At 38.5% G+C, this 16,614-nt stretch overlaps 1 protein-coding gene across 1 annotated transcript; it reads left to right on the top strand.

The window, feature by feature from the left end:
* The first annotated feature begins 8,043 nt into the window (after nt 1–8,043).
* Nucleotides 8,044–15,244, top strand: KRT20 (keratin 20). Its single transcript, XM_037810351.1, has 8 exons — nt 8,044–8,448; nt 10,371–10,453; nt 11,706–11,862; nt 12,247–12,408; nt 12,527–12,652; nt 13,597–13,817; nt 14,528–14,565; nt 15,076–15,244. Exons 1-8 carry the CDS (start codon nt 8,044–8,046, stop codon nt 15,171–15,173), a joined length of 1,290 nt encoding a protein of 429 aa, XP_037666279.1. The 3' UTR covers nt 15,174–15,244.
* The last annotated feature ends 1,370 nt before the right edge of the window (nt 15,245–16,614 follow it).

Here is a 16,614-nt window from a genome sequence, read left to right as displayed (position 1 = left end):
TCATAATAATTATTACAAAAAAGATTGAAGATTGTGGTTTTACTAAGAGAGGATGACAAGCCAGAAAAATTGGTTTCTACTTTTACTTTTTGGCTAATCAGTTGCTGCATTTAAGGTCAAATTTGCTGGATAGTTTTTCCATTTTGACAATGCTAAGGCACTGTGTCAGTGTAATCTAGAAAAACAAAGCTGAATTAGAGATCTAAAACCTGAATTCTGACCAAGCATCATACTTACTATGTTCAGTAAACATAACTGGTGACTGAACACACACCACAGTAAATAACTGTTCTGTTTTAAAGCCACAAGGTAAATCTTTAATAAAGTATCCAATGACCTAGGAACAAAATGAGTCCTACAGCAGGAAACAAAATGAATCATTAGTAGGGATCGAATTGCCCAGAAACATTGTGTGTCAACATTAACATCAGTTCCTCAGAACCAATATCCCGCTCCTTAATTACTCCTCCAGCAGTCCTGACAGTTCATTTCACAGGGATGCATTTATTTTGAAAAAGTGCACGTAGCTACGAGCCTGTCCGCTTTATCGACATAAGACTTGACCATAAAATCCTGTTCTATTTCGCCCTGGGCAGCAATTATTAAGTATCCCTCAACATACTGTCAAACACACAAGAAATTGCTTCAGCCCTTTCCTACCTTTTCATTGCTTAAAAATGTACGAAACACCAAACAATGAGGCCTTTGTGGAAGCTGAGGCATCGAAAATATTAGTCACATTGTAAGAGCAGAATTGTAGAAACTCACTCTTTAAAATATGTCTTAACAGGCCAAGTATCCATGGACACTCCCCAGAAGGGCAGAGAGCCCCGGTTTTGAGGTCCAGGACGCATGTATCAAGAACAAAATGCAAAACCACAAAAGGGTGCACAATCTGCTCTGGTTCCTGTCATTAGGGAATCTTGGTTGTCGCCATGATGGTGGTTCTCTGCCTTCGCTTTTCTAAATCAGGTTAAATGGGGGTCCTCGCAGTGGAGTCCTTTCCTCATGACCCTTTTATCTAAGGCAATTAATACCTAACCCGGACCCCAGAGCCCGGGGACTGACTTGACTCACCCGGTTGCTAATCTTCAGGGTCCCCTGGGTCCCAGTGGCCTATTATCACACTCTCTCACTTCTCCTCTTTCATATCCACCCACATCAAAATGGAGATGCTCTTTATTCTGAGTACTCTGCCTCTTTCGAGGTAAGACATGTGGAAAGATTGAACGAATGTGACTTTGTAGCATCAGTTCAGCCCTTCTCTACTTATGGTTTCCTCTCCGGTCCCATCTCTGCTCATGCATGATCTGGTCCCCCAATACCTGGCACAGATCATGTCGTCAGTAAAGGTCTGGGGGAGACTGTGTGCTTCCACCACCCCCCAACTAGCATCCACTACTCCGCGCCTAGATGTCCAAATCCTACTCATGCTCAGGCCTCGCCCTCTGCCAAGGCTTCCCTGATTTCTGCAGCTGAAGGGCTTCGCTCCCTCCTCGGATTTCTCACTGTTTGTTGGGACTCCCACTTCCCCCTCTTACATCTGTCCATGTCATTGTTTCCTCTGCTAGGTCGCAGATTCCTCGGAAGCAGTGTCTGAGCACTCAGTAAGCACTCAACCAATACGTGCTAAAGAATAAATGATTTAATTTGCCTGGCAATTTTTCCATTTTTAGAAGTCAGTTGTGAAAACTTCGTTTCGCATTTTGCCATCTGCTTAGTACCGAAGAGGTTGAACTTCATGAGCAGTTTTCCTAAAACCTGTTTACAACTCCTCTTTCCAACGTTAGACATTTAGGAAAAGTCCCAATCTCACTCTGCCCCTCCCTCTCTCTCTTTCTCCCTCTCTCTCTCATTTCAAGTCCTATACTCTTACCTTGCAACAAATTTTCAATATAAGCAAAAAAGGAGCCTCTCTTTCAATCAATATGCTGTTTTGTGTAGTTTTTTTAACTTTAATGTGTATAGCAGTAAAAAAGTAATGGCATACTCCCCCCTACATGGGACCCGACTCCCAGGGGTGTAAATCTCCCTGGCAACGCAGAGTATGACTCCCGGGGATGAATGTGGACCCGGCATCGTGGGACTGAGAGTATCTTCTTGACCAAAAGGGGGATGCAAAATGAGACGAAATAGTTTCAGTGAGAGATTCCAAATGGAGTCGAGAGGTCACTCTGGTGGACACTCTTATGCACTATATAGATAACACCTCTTAGGCTTTAATGTATTGGAATAGCTAGAAGTAAATACCTGAAACTACCAAACTCCAACCCAGCAGTCTGGACTCCTAAAGACAATTGTATAATAATGTAGATTACAAGGGGTGACAGTGTGATTGTGAAGACCTTGTGGATCACACCCCCTTTATCTAGTGTATGGATGAGTGGAGGAATGGGGATAAAAACTAAAGGACAAATGGGGTGGGATGGGGGGATGATTTGGGTGTTTTTTTTTTCACTTTTATTTTTTATTCTTGTTCTGGTTCTTTCTGATGTAAGGAAAATGTTCAGAGACAGATTGTGGTGATGAACACATAACTGTGTTATCATACTGTGGACAGTGGATTGTATATCATGGATGATTGTATGGCATGTGAATGTATTTCAATAAAACTGAATTTAATAAAAAAAAAAAAAAAGTAATGGCATAGCATCCAACTGAGCTGAAATGTGAATACATCTGACGTCTGTGTTCTGGGAGACTAATTAATAATGCATCTCTTCATCTGGTTTGCTGTATTCTTACACATTATACCTTTAACCTTGCCTAATCTGTTGCTGAACCCATCCACTGAACTTTTAATTATATTATTCATTTATTTTATGTTATATTTTCCAATGTGCTTGGTAAGTTTTATAATCTCTTATTACTTTCTCTAATTTTCAAGTCTAACTTTTATTTTGAAACACATTATATATAATTGTATTTATGTTTTCTGATAATTCAAATATTTCAAGTCCTTGTAGCTCCAATTCTTCTACTGTTACTGTGCTCATTATCCTTGCAACTTTATAGAAGTTGTTTGAAGTTGCACTCCTTCAGAGAGGATGTGAGCTTGCAACTGGTGTTTGCCTAAGGGGATCACTGATTGGGGAGCCACTTTAAATTAAATTCTCCACTTGACATTTTTCAGATTACACGAAGACACAGGTAAATACAGCACACTTGTGTCAGTCTAGCTTGTGGTTATAAATTCACAGGAGAGATTTTTTTTCACTCTACATCCAGCCCCAAGGTTGAGAAAGAAAAATTTCCTTACAGTCCTCTTCTGCATGAAAAGTTTATTTCTCATGCACCTTATTCTGAAGGCATGGTCCTTTAGAATGCTAACTTTAAGTGGATTAGTCTCCCCCCATGATCTGCAGGCCCTGAATTCTATCTCTTATCTCCTGTGCCCCTTACAGTCCTCACAGGAGAAGTTCAAGGTCTCCAGGACTGAGCAGAAATACACAGGGTGCAAACCAGCTGTATCACTTGATTCCCCCCTAAGGTTCTGGTTTTCATTTCCTTTTTGATCTCTGAGGAACCCTTCCTTTCATTTCATCTCTGCTATGGGTATGAAAACATAGGTATAGATCAATAAATCAATAGACAGATAATTCACTTTAGTTATTTCCATTGTGGGGACATTCAGGATATCCAGTCTGCCACACTCCATGATGTGGAAGTCCTGGGTTGCAACTCTTTTACTTTCTTAACATGACTAGCAGAAACAGGAGTCAATGGGCACAGAGGATCTCCCCCACCTAGGATCTTGATGCAGAGCCAGACTGGCAAATGCTTCTTCTCCCCCTGAAGTTGGGCTTTAGTACTTTTATTCATTCACTCATGCATCACTCACATGACAAGTCAATACTGAGTGCCTACTATGTTTAAGTCATTATGAGACACCAAATTCACCAACTCATTTGAAACGTAGCACAGCAGAATTACCAATTAAGTACAAATTAAAACCTGAATATGCCAGATTATATAATATACAATAAGGTAAGTTTACTACATAACTTGTTTCTATGTTTCATTTTCTTGAAAATTTCAAACAAATACAAGAGTCATCAGACTAGTATAAAAAAATACTTATGTACCCATCTCCCAGCTTCAACAAATAACACATTGCCAAACTTCTTTCATCTATATTCCCATTCTCCTCCTCCTCCCTTTGCCATATTATTTTAAAGCAAATCCAAGACATCATATCATTTCACCCTTAACTATTTCAGTAGGAACAACAGTTTTTAAATCACAGAGGCCATGAATTTTTTCTTTCGTTATTAACTTTGAGTAATGCCTACAAATACAAACAATTCTTACATGCCATCCTTCTCAAATAATAAGGACAACAAATACCAACTGAGATGTCTGGGGAAGACAATTTTTCCAGAGATTTTATTTTGAAACATATTATATATAATTGTATTTATGTTTTCTGATAATTCCAATATTTAAAGTCTTTGTAGCTCCAATTCTTCTACTGTTACTGTGCTTGTTATCCTTGCAACTTTATCTATAGAAGTTGTTTGAAGTTGAACTCCTTCAGAGAAGATAGATAATTCTGAACTGCAATGGCTTGTCCGTGACAGAAAAATAAAAGTTAAAAATCTCTGAAAATTATAGTTCTTATGATAGCTCTCCTAATTACTGGCATTGCTTTATATTAATCATTAACATTCTCAGCAAAGTCTGTCCCAGAGGTCACAGTGCACCTCCTATTATCTCAAGGAAGCTGAGACCTAATAAGTCTTTATTTCAGATGACTTTGTATGTGAACAAGGGTCAATAGGACCTATAGCTAAGCCTCAGATATAATTCAAAAAAAAGAATTGCTGTGAAAGACTAGTCTAATTTCTTAAAGTCATATCATAAAATACATTAATTAATCTACCAAGCATAAAACTCAACATAATAGAGGAGCCAGCAAATTCTTCTACCCTTAGGTAAACATGCTGAAGTCTTCCCAATAGGAATTTTTCCACCCCAACAAATAAGTGGATTGGATGACTGAACCCCATAATAGCCCTGTTGTATCATATTTTAGTTTAAATATGAAATCGCAAAACCTACAAATTCTAGCCAAAAACTTTTGGAATAACACATAATTAAGGTTATTTCTCAAGAAAAAAACAAATATATTAAATGGGATTTTAGCTCTTTAACTTAAACATAATTGGTTCTGCCCTAAAGAAGAGTGGTGTTAAAGAAGAGAACAAAATTTATCACATTAATAAATATATTTGTGTTCCTTTCTATTATAAAGCTGACTATTGACTTAAATAATGTTTCTTCCTGACTCAATCATGTGTTAGTACATGAACCTCTTAGCTGAGGCTAACTGAAAAAGTCTGTAATTTAAAAAGCACAATTTTCAAATGACTTTAATCAAACAACCTCCTCTTCCATTAAACACCCAAAAAAAGCATTAATTTGTAAATACACATGTAAAGGAGAACACAATTCACATGTTTATGAGTTCTTTACTATAGATTTTAGCTGTGACATCTTTTTACAAAGGGTAATTTATGGCTCTCTAATAAATAACAAGATTGTTACGTGTTCAGCCATTGGCAGCAGGCACTCAATAAGTACTTGCTGATGAATGTATGAATGAATGAATGATGAATGTATGAATGAATATGAATGAATAAATGAATAAGAGCTGTCCACATATATACCATAAAATGCATGAGATAGGTTTAACTAGCTCACAATTTTTATTTTAATAAAAATAAACATAACTGAGACAAAATCTAATACAAAGTAATATTTTCAAGTATACGGTTTATAAGAGAGAAATAATATAGTTTTACCTTATTTTGAAAGAAGGATGTTTGTAAAAGAAACTCAAACTCAACAAGTAAAAAACTCAACAAAAAAAAAATAGAGCCAATGGGGCGAAGCTACCATCTGTGGGATTATGACTGAACGCCTCTAAGTCAGAATCCCGCCCAGGCGGAACGATACGGCAGCGCCGCGGAGCCTCGGTTGGCCTCGGATAGCCGGGTCCCCGCCGTCCGCAGAATACCAACATAGAAAAGAAGAATCATTAAAACAAGACAGACTCCAAATCCTTCAAAATGAATGTGCAAGGATTGTGGATACACCTTTTCAAGGTTTTTTTGTTTGTTTGGGGTGTCTTGTTTTGTTTTTGTTTGTTTACTTGCTTGCTCTAATCATATACAAACCTCAATTCAATTAAAGTATCAGGATGAGAATTAATGAGTTTTCTGTGACTTGTTCAATCTCTTTGATTTAACTTAGTCAGGAAGAAACTTAAATGCTTTGGGGGAGGTGTGAATTTCATCCAGGAGGTTTGAAAGAGGAGAGTAAATGAATAAATCCCACCCAGTTCAACAAGTGTTTGAGTGCCCACAATCGGATCCCCACCATAGCACACCATGTGTCTGGACGTGATGTGGGCGCTGTGGCCTCCAGCCTCCCCACACAAAAGCCAGGTGCAGTCCCAAGGCGCTGCAGCCCCCCTTCCTAAATGGGGATCTGCCCATGCTGTAAGGACGGTCCTGCGAGGAAGATCAGACCTCGGGGAAGAGTCTGCCGGGGAAAGCCATTGAGGACTGTAGGAGCAAGCAGCTGTTGCTTCAGGATGGATGGAGGGAGCCTGTCTCATGGTGGATGTTGAGTGGAAGGTGAACTTACACAGGGGAGAGAGACTCCTCTATGCACTGCGCAAAGTGCAAAGCTCTTTGCTACTGATTCTAAATTTCTTGGTAACAGGATCTAACGTCAGACAATGACTGAGGAATTTAAATGCATTATCTAGTCATAGAACATTAGAATTAGAAAAAATCAAACCTTTAAAATCACCTAAATTCATTTAATTCACTTCCCCAGACTATATCTCCAAATTTATACGTATTTCAATCGTTATTTAATGTTTGGTGTTCATTTTAAATATTCATGGTTTTGTGTCTGAACAAAATATTTTAACAGTTCTTATAAAATAAAATGTCTAAGCAGGGATAAACTTAAAAGCAAAAATAGAATTTCTGACCTGGCATCATGGGACTGAGAAAGCCTTCTGGACCAAAAGGGGGAAGAGAAATGAAACAAAATAAAGTTTCAGTGACTGAGAGATTTCAAATAGGGTCAAGAGGTCATTCTGTAGGGTATTCTTATGTGCTATATAGATATCCCTTTTTTGTCTTTAGTGTATTGGAATAGCTAGAAGGAAATACCTGAAACTGTTGAACTGCAACCCAGTATCCTTGATTCTTGATGACAACTGTATAACTATGTAGCTTGCACAGTATGACTGTGTGATTGTGAAAACCTTGTGGCTCACATACCCTTTATCCAGTGTATGGACAGATGAGTACAAAAATGGGAACAAAAATTAAATGATTAATAGGGGAGAATGGGGGGATGGGATGTTCGGGGTGTTCTTTTTTACTTGTATTCTTACTTTTAATTTGGGGGGATTAATGGAAATATTCAAAAATTAATTGTGGTGATGAATGCACAACTCTATGATGGTACTTTGAACAGTTGGTTGTACAGTGTGGATGATTGTAGGGTATGTGAATACATCTCAATAAAACTGAATTTTAAAAAAATAGAGGTCCTGAAGAACAATCTATTATTACAAATAAACTATTGTCTTTTTTCACCAGTGTGACTTATTACGTGCCCACATCTGTCTTTTTAAACACCTAAATTATTCATGAGGATTATAAATATTCTTTATGTGTATATTAGGATGAAAAAAAATTGCCAAAGCAGGTGCAAAGGCTAGAAGAATACACCTTCCTGCTTCTTTTGTTACTTCTATTTAAAAAAGAAATCGCCCCTGAGAAAAGCCCCTAAGAAATGCCTCTAGTGGTAATTTCTGGAATAGAATTAAACATTGCTGTACAAAAAAAAAAAAAAAAAAAAGTCAAGGTAAGGTAGGCTGTCAATCCTAAGGTGACATGTCAGCAGAGGAGGAGTCTCTGTCCATGAACGCCATAAAAGGTCAGCTCGATGTCCACTGTGTGACAGACTCTGCTCCATCCATCCTGAAGCTACAGGTGCTTTCTCCCACACTCCCCAATGGATTTCTCCGACGGAAGTTTCCACTGGAGCCCGAACTCCTCGCAGGTCTCTGCTCTCAATGAGGGCGGTTTAGGGTATTGGAGGAGGGGCATGCAGCACCGGGTGACTGCTCCCAGTGTCTATGGGGGTGCTGGAGGACACGGCATCCGCATCTCCACCTTCAGACACATGGGGAACTACGGCAACGAGCTCAATGGCGGGAATCTGTTTGTTGGCAATGAGAAAATGATCATGCAGAATCTCAACGACCGGCTAGCAAACTATCTGCAAAAAGTGCACTCCCTGGAGCTGTCCAACTCCAAACTCGAAATGCAGATCAAGCAGTGGTATGAAACAAACGCCCCTAGCAGCGGTCGAGACTACAGTGCGTACTACAAACAAATCGAGGAGCTGCGAAATCAGGTGAGGGATGCTGTCTGTTTTCTACTCCACTCTTTAGCTGCATGATGGGTCAAGAGGGTACGTTTACATGTTAGGTGGGTCAAAATGGACATTCTAAGGCCAATCAGGCTGAGTTGCTACCTTGGTAAAAATGCTATTCTTTATCATCTACTGTTATGCTGGCATGCCTGACTGCATGATGGGATGGCTTTAAATCATAGTGTTTAAACATTTTATATAATTACATACAAAATATGCACTTTTATCCTTCATTTTTATAATCTGTGTTTTGTCACAGCTTACCAGGTCAGGGCTCAAGGGATGGTAAACTTTTTTCTGAGGAGAGCAAAAAAATTTTTAGATGACAATAATCTTTCTCAATTTTTCACCTACTCTCCATCAACTTTCCCCCAGTCAATCCAGAGATTTTTCTCCCTTTGCTTACATAAGTGTTGTATATGAGTATTAGAATAACATATCATAGATTTAAAGACAAAGTGATTCCAGATGGAAACAGGGACAGGAGTGCAGATCATAATGAGGCCTGGATTTATAAATCCCCTGTTTAATAACCTGATCATCATCAAGTAGTTCAGAAACTGCTTCTACAGTAATAGAATGTTACATTGCTCCCAATTCAAACTTACTGCAATCATATCAAAACCTGTTCCCATGTCATCCAAGAAAGGTGGAGTTCCTATTTTATCATTTGCATGGAGTAAAAGCAGACTTTACTCCTAATTAAAGATTTCAGATATGACACAGAGCACTTGCTTTGCTTTCAGGTTCTTATCTAATCAAGAAAAATGTCCCTTCGTTTTCATTTCTATTTTAAGATTAATATTCCTTTAGAGCAAAGACCACTTCCTCACCAGCAAGTCTTTTAGTCAAGTTGAATTAGACACCAGCAGGACAAGCGATTTGATTCAGACTCCATAAGAAGCTACACTGGGGTCTCAGAACTCCAAAAATACGAGGCAAAGGTGTTCAAACTGCCCTTCCTGCCAACAGTGGCTCCCACTAAAAACTTTCAGACTAAGACAACCATTCTCCCATACCTGTCTTACGATTGACATCTCTGAGATGGTCCCAAATACACAGGCACAGCCGTCAGTTCCATTTGCTGGTCAGAGCCAGGGTCTGAAGACCAGAACTGGATCTTTCCAGGACCCAGTCTGGAGATCCTGGATCTGCTGAAAGAGACATGTCATTGTCATCTTCTACAAGTAGACTCCTTATCCATATGCATCTTTGAGAACATACTCATTAGTTAACCACTTCCTAAGATCAGAACTTATCCTCCTGATATAGTCCTAGGGCCTAGCCCACTTTTCACCACACAGCAAGTCTTCATTTATTCATCCAGTACTTACAGGCAGTAACTAGGTGCTGGGCACCAGGCTGGGCACTGGGGAATAGGACGATGAACATAATGTGATTTAGGGAGTGACAGGCACGGAAAAGGGCAGCTCCCAGAGGGATAAATGTTAGCAAGGAGGGCCATGTAGGGCAATGAGAACACAGGCAGGGCATCCAGCTCAGCTTTGAGGGCATTGGAGAAGGCTTCCTTGAAGCAATGATGTTTAAGGTGAGAAGTGAAGGAAGCGTAGGAGTTTACGGGTGAAGAAGGGCTAAGAGGAATATTCCAAGCAGGAAGAACATCAAAAGCAAGGCCCCCAGTAAAGGTTTGTTGACTCAAGTTGAATTAAATTCTCCTTTTCTATAATCACAAGAAAGATGACCAAACTCTAGGAACTGGAGTTACATTTTAAGGCTGTCTTATGTTAAATGCCCATATCATTATTCTTCCTTTCTGTTTGCATGTGGAAATTCTTGAAATGAACATCATCCCTGATATAATATTGGTTGTATCTGAGGATACGTTCAATCATTTTAAACCCCTATCTAGTTGCAAACGTCATATTTTATCATGTGTTTTCCAGATTAAGGATGAACTACTGAAAAAAGCTCGATGTATCCTGCAAATTGATAATGCTAAACTGGCTTCTGGGGACTTCAAATTGAAGTAGGTTCTCTAACACGATGGTAAAACTGCCTGAAGATGACTTGTTTTTAGTGGTCCATCATGACACTGGACTTTCAATATTATTCAATATTATTCTTAGTAAAGGAGCTACCATTTAAAAATTGCAGATTCTTAGAGGAAATTAGAAGCTTTCTGATCTAGCCTAGGACTTGCTTGCTGGACTTCTCTCTCTCACAATCCTAAAACTTGGGTCACCCAGGGTAACTGCACACCTCCAGGAGCTAACACTGCTCCCATTGGTTAGCTCTGGTTCTTTCTTATAGTAACCTGGAATCTACTTTTCCACCCAGTGAACTTAATCCTGCCCTCTGTAGTAATAACAAAGCCACTTATACCCCTTCAACATAAGAGCCACAACGTCTACCCTCAGTGATTCTCCAAGTGGAGAATCCACATGCCTTTGAGTGCCTGCGTGTGCATAACAGAAGGTCCAGGGGTGATTCTTGATGCTTCCTGGTTTGCCAGCCTTTTACAGTCTGGTCTGACCAGCCAAAGAATTAGGACCAATCTGTGATTAATACAGTTCAAAACTGTGTGTACTTTCTTGGTAGTCATAGCATACCACAAGTGATCAGAGCTTTTCCTCCTAAACTTCCACACACTTCCTTATCCTGAATTTGTACAATCCACTGGCATTAAAAAGTCCTCTGTGGTTTGAAAGGGTAGCATTTTAATGCTACAAGGGATTTAAAAGAAGGAAATGGAAAAACAGATCTGAAGATTAAAGCAGAAAATTCATTAGTTGCAGTTCTACTAAGTTAGCATCTGAGTGTGCATTTTTTTAAGCTTGCTGCTTTTTAAAAATGAGTGTATTTAAGATTATAGAGGAGAATGCAGGACTGTTCAAGATAAGTCACATTGGATGCATCTGTTTACAAAGAAATAAAAATAATCATGTGCATTCATTAAATAAATCTAACTATATTTAACATTAATAACCCTTTACTAATACAGTAATCAAAGCAATTTTTTTATTTCTTTTAAATTCTGGAACTTTAAAAAAAATTATTCTAGATCACCTGTTCACTCCAAATCACTGAAATTATATTATGGAGTAGCTTATCTGATTTCTAGGTGCTCATGCACATTTTATTAATGTAGAAAGGGAGACTAAAAAGTTCTGAAATTGATATCCTCATATAACACATAAAAAAACTATCTCATTATATTATCTCTTTTAAAAATGGCTTCAGAAACACTCAATTGTCTTTGCATGCTAACTTATTTTCAGGTATGAGACTGAGAGGGTGATGAGACTAACAATAGAGGCAGATATCCAAGGCCTAAAGAAGGTCTTTGATGAACTCACCCTCCAAAAGACAGACTTGGAGATTCAAATTGAAGAATTAAACAAAGACCTGGCTCTCCTCAAAAAAGAACACCAGGAGGTGAGAAAATATTCAGAAGTGGTATTGGAACAATGGAATGGCAATAATAATGAGAAGGAGAAAGAAAGGGGGAGAAGAAGGAGGCAAGGTTGTGGTGGTAATGATGATAATGACGATGATGATGATGACGACGAAGATGAAGGACACAATAATGTCATAATGACATAAGCTCTAACTTCTTTTCATAAGGTTGTGGTATGGGTTAAATGACTTACAACAGCACCTGGTCCATAATAAGCCCTACGTAAGTGTAGTCATTATTTTCTTTCTTTCTAACTCCTTCACAATGACAGAAGCCATAAGACATATGTTATGTCCTTTCTGCTCAGTCTCATCTGAGACTGTGCTTCAGACTAAAATCAATCAGGATACTCACTCTTGTAGGAAGTCACTGAGCTGAAAAAACTGCTGGGCAACAATGTCAGTGTGGAATTGAAAGCTGCTCCAGGCTTGAACCTTGGTGCCATCATGAATGAAATGAGGGAGAAATATGAAGCCATGGCCCAAAAGTACCTTCAAGATGCCAAAGAACAGTTTGAGACACAGGTAATGGTACAATTCTAAGGGTTAAGCAAAGGCATAGGAGCCAGCCTCCAGAAAGAGTTAACTTTTCTCTTTTCTTTTTCTTTTTCTTTTTTTTTTTTTTTCATTTTTGGAACTTTAGATTGTAACACTGCAGCAAAAAGTCACAGTGAGCACTGAAGAGTTAAAAGGAACTGAGTCACAAATAAAGGAGCAGAGACGCAACTATCAGAACGTGGAGATCGAGTTCCAGACCCAGCTCAGTATGGTAAGGCACATGGAACTTCCACTTCTAAACCCAGTGTGTTTACTAAGAACCTACCTGTGTACGGAACTCTGGTAACACAAAGACCTATAAGAAATAACTCTTTCCTCACAGAGTTTGCAGGGAAACAGGCCAAACAACTGATTTTAATGAAAAAATAAAAAGAAATACAGGGAAGACCAATGTACTGTAGGGATACAGGAAAGATCAGATCTGGAAGACTTCATAGGGAAAGTGGCATTCAAGCTAGAACTTAAACAGCATGAATGAACCCTTAATCTGGAGAATAGGGATAAAGACATTCCAGACTAAACAAATCAGTCAGCTCATGACAAGTTATGCTGTGGTAACAAACAACCTCCAAATCATGGTGACTTACAACACCACTACATCCATCATGGGTTGGCTGCAGCTCTGCTCCAAGACATTTTCACTCCAGGGGTAAGGCTAAAGGAGTAGCCCCTATCTGGGGCATGACAGTGTTAGGCAGAAAGAAAAACGTGATGGCTAGACCATGTGATGACTCTTGAAACTTCTCCTAAGGAAAGGCATCTGTTGTTTCCATTGCATTTCATTGGCCAAAGAAAGTCCCATGGCCAAGCCTGGTGTCACTCCCCCAGGGAGGGGCGCCATAGATGACACAGCCAAGCCTGAGCTACGGGGCGGGGAGATACAACCCTCTCACAGAGACAGGAAGCAAATATTTGAGAACACTCACCACACTGAGAGAACAGCAGGCACAAAGCTAAAAAACAAAACACACCAAAACAAGACCCAGTGTTGCAAGCTGGCTGGCAGAGGTTGCCTAGATGGAAAGATGAGAGATAGAGCTAGAAATACAAATGAAGCCTACAATGACTAACTACAGAGATTCTTCTCAAAGGAAATTAAAATGGGGCTGCATCTTAAATCCTCAAATGAACACCCTCTTTTTCTTCTGTTCTTAGAAAGAATCTTTGGAGCGTGCGCTAGAGGAGACCAAAGCTCGTTACAGTGGCAAGCTGGTCACCATCCAGGCTATACTAACATCCCTAGAGACCCAACTGAAGCAGATCCGCACTGACATAGAACGCCAGAACAAGGAATACAATATTCTTCTTGACATGAAGACCCGGCTTGAGCAGGAAATCGCTACTTACCGTAGACTTCTGGAAGGAGAGGACATAAAGTAAGGCTCTTAGATCAAGGGATGTGCATCCATTTCTCTAGGCTGTACTATTTTAATGTCCACTCATTAAACCTGATCACTCATTACCCAGCACCAGCACAATCCCTAACACAAAAGCAATCACACACACACACACACCCCAACAACAAAAACATACCCAAAAGTATGCACACTTCCAAAATAGCAAGTACAGCGTTTGTACTTGAGGTTATGTGGTAGCATGTGTATCAGATGCTATAGATTATGCTTAAACTGATTAAACTGATTTTTATTATTAACAGATAATTCAAAGTAAAATAATTTTTTAAAAGTCTCACTGATAGCCCATAAATTGAACAATAGGCCACAGAGGTCCACAGGAGACAGTTTGAGAATCCTCAGCTTTGCACCATCAACTGCCTTCAAATACCACATTCAGGAAAGTCCAAAAGAGAACACAAGATTTAAACTTTCACTGGAATTTTGTTAATTACAAAAATCTCTAATGTATATTAAAGGGGCCAGTTTTGAAACTACTGTTTTCAAGTTATAAAGTAAGATACTCAAATTTAAAGTACCAAGCATTATAAAAAGGAAAGAAATAAAAAAAAAGTATTAAAACCCACATCGCTCATATTTTCATTGCTTTGAAACATAAAAGGCTCCATTTTCAAAAAGTCAATAACACTGTTGTTTCTTTTTCTTTTTCTTTTCTTAAATAAATAAAAAAGAACTACAGAGTTTCAGTTAAGCACCCTGGAAGAGAAAGGTAAATGTCCTAATTTTCATACATTTCCTATAATTCTGAACTCGCAGTAGCTTTCCACTCACCAGCCACTAATGAAAAGTAAAGTGAGACCTATTCTCAAGTAAGAAGACATGAGACTAGTGATTCTAAAAATCATGTACCTCATATAAAGAAACCCTCCATATGGGAAATGGGGCACACTCTTGTGACTGGGTGATTTTCTTGCCTGGGCTGCTCTGTCCTGAGTTACTGGAAAAGAAAATAAAGCTAAAATGTGAATTTTGCTTAATTCAATAATGGATATTTCTGTTTGGGGGCAAAAAGAGTAAGAAGTTTGTAAATTTGGGGAATGTGGCTCCTTTTCTGCATTTATTTACAAAATGGACTTAAGATTATTTAAGAAAGAGAATGGATTCAGCTGTTTTTCTAAAAAAAAGGAAACAAGCACAAAAAATTATAATTTAAAGTTGAGCATTATAAATGAGCAGTCATATGTCTGAATTAACATTTAATGTTTAAATCTGAATTCAGATATAATGAAAACCAGGAAGATTAAGACAGTCGTGGAAGAAATAGTGGACGGCAAGATTGTGTCATCTGAAGTCAAAGAGATGGAAGAAAATATATAAACAGCTGCCAGAGGGAGATGCTGTTAAAGTTTTGGAGCTTTTTGCTTGCTACAAGAAAGCAGCCATCAGAAAGCGCTATTAATGCTTTGTAGTGATTAGAAAGCAGCAGAAGCCTATTTATCAGTCTCTGTAATAGAATATAAATTTTGTACTCAAAGGAGCTGCAAACTGCCTGCAAAATGATATCCAATGAGCACTAGGAAATTTACAACATCATTACTGCCATCCCTCCCGTAAAGCACATTAGTTACAAGCTCTAGACCACCTAATATCAATTTGAAGGTAATGTTCCTGAAAATTACATTATATTGCAATTATACTAATCTCATGGAGCAGAGGAGTCTAGGAAAATTGCAAATAAACCTCTCTCTAATCTTGTCCTGTTTCTTAATTGCAAAACCTCCTTTAGGCTGCCCTTAAGATTCTTAATTGAGCCAATTTCTTGGTTGATCTCACTGAATATTCAGTATCAGTACAATTCTGCTACCTTTGAGCTATGTCTGCTTTTTCCCATCATCTTCACTGTCTTTTAAAACTTAACTCAGCTCTTTAAATAATTTGAGAGTCAAATTCCCATCATAAATGTCAAGCAGAATAGGAATAAACAATGAATTCATGAAATGAGAGTAGATTAAAAGCAAAATCAGTGAAGCCCTTCTCAAGGTAGAATGCCTCTCCTTATGATAAATAAACTGCATAACTCATCAAGTGCTTTTTTTCTTATGTGGTGAACATATATTATGAAATGCTTCTCACTATTTATTAAAGCACAGCGTTATTGATATATAATTCACACACCATAAAATCTACCCTTTTAAAGTGCAGCTTTCAGTGACCTTCAGTATATTCATAGAGTTGTGCAACCATCACCACTATCTAATTTTAGAACATTTTCATCGCCCCCCCCAAAAAAACCCAAACCCATTAACGGTCACCCTCCATTCCCTCTCCCCCCAGCCTCCGGCAACCACTAATCTACTTCCTCTATGGATTTGCCTTTTCTGGAACTTCACGTAAACGGAATCACACACTATGTGATCTTTTGTACATAAATGTTCATAGCAGCATTATTCATAATAGCCAAAAGGTAGAAACAACCCAAATGTCCACAATTGATGAATGGGTAAATAAAATGTGGTCTATTCATACAATGGAATATTCAACAGCAGTAAAAAGGAATGAAGTACTGATACATGCTACAACATGGCTGAACTTTGAAAACATTATGCTCAGTGAAGGAAGCCAGATACAAAAGACCACACTTTTTGCACTGTATTGAGTGACAACTGCCCTGTGAATGTTTATGGGAAAATTTGCTCTATATCATTGTATTCTAGTAAATGAATTAGCTTAGACTTAAAAAGTTTGTAAACAAGTAGGACGTTGAGCTTTATTGTTACATGGAAAATAATTATGTAGTTCACTTAAGAATAACAACATC

The sequence above is a fragment of the Choloepus didactylus genome, chromosome 18, assembly GCF_015220235.1.
Source record: "Choloepus didactylus isolate mChoDid1 chromosome 18, mChoDid1.pri, whole genome shotgun sequence".
NCBI classification, from domain to species: domain Eukaryota; kingdom Metazoa; phylum Chordata; class Mammalia; order Pilosa; family Megalonychidae; genus Choloepus; species Choloepus didactylus.
Note: the sequence above shows the minus strand (reverse complement) of the source record. Positions and strands in the feature narration are given on the sequence as shown.

Excerpts from the sequence above, each read along its gene's own strand:
- KRT20 (XM_037810351.1), top strand. The coding sequence starts at position 8,044 with ATGGATTTCTCCGACGGAAGTTTCCACTGGAGCCCGAACTCCTCGCAG. Across the intron at positions 10,454-11,705 it reads TCTGGGGACTTCAAATTGAA|GTATGAGACTGAGAGGGTGA; the intron begins GTAGGTTCTCTA and ends ACTTATTTTCAG. Across the intron at positions 11,863-12,246 it reads TCAAAAAAGAACACCAGGAG|GAAGTCACTGAGCTGAAAAA; the intron begins GTGAGAAAATAT and ends TCACTCTTGTAG.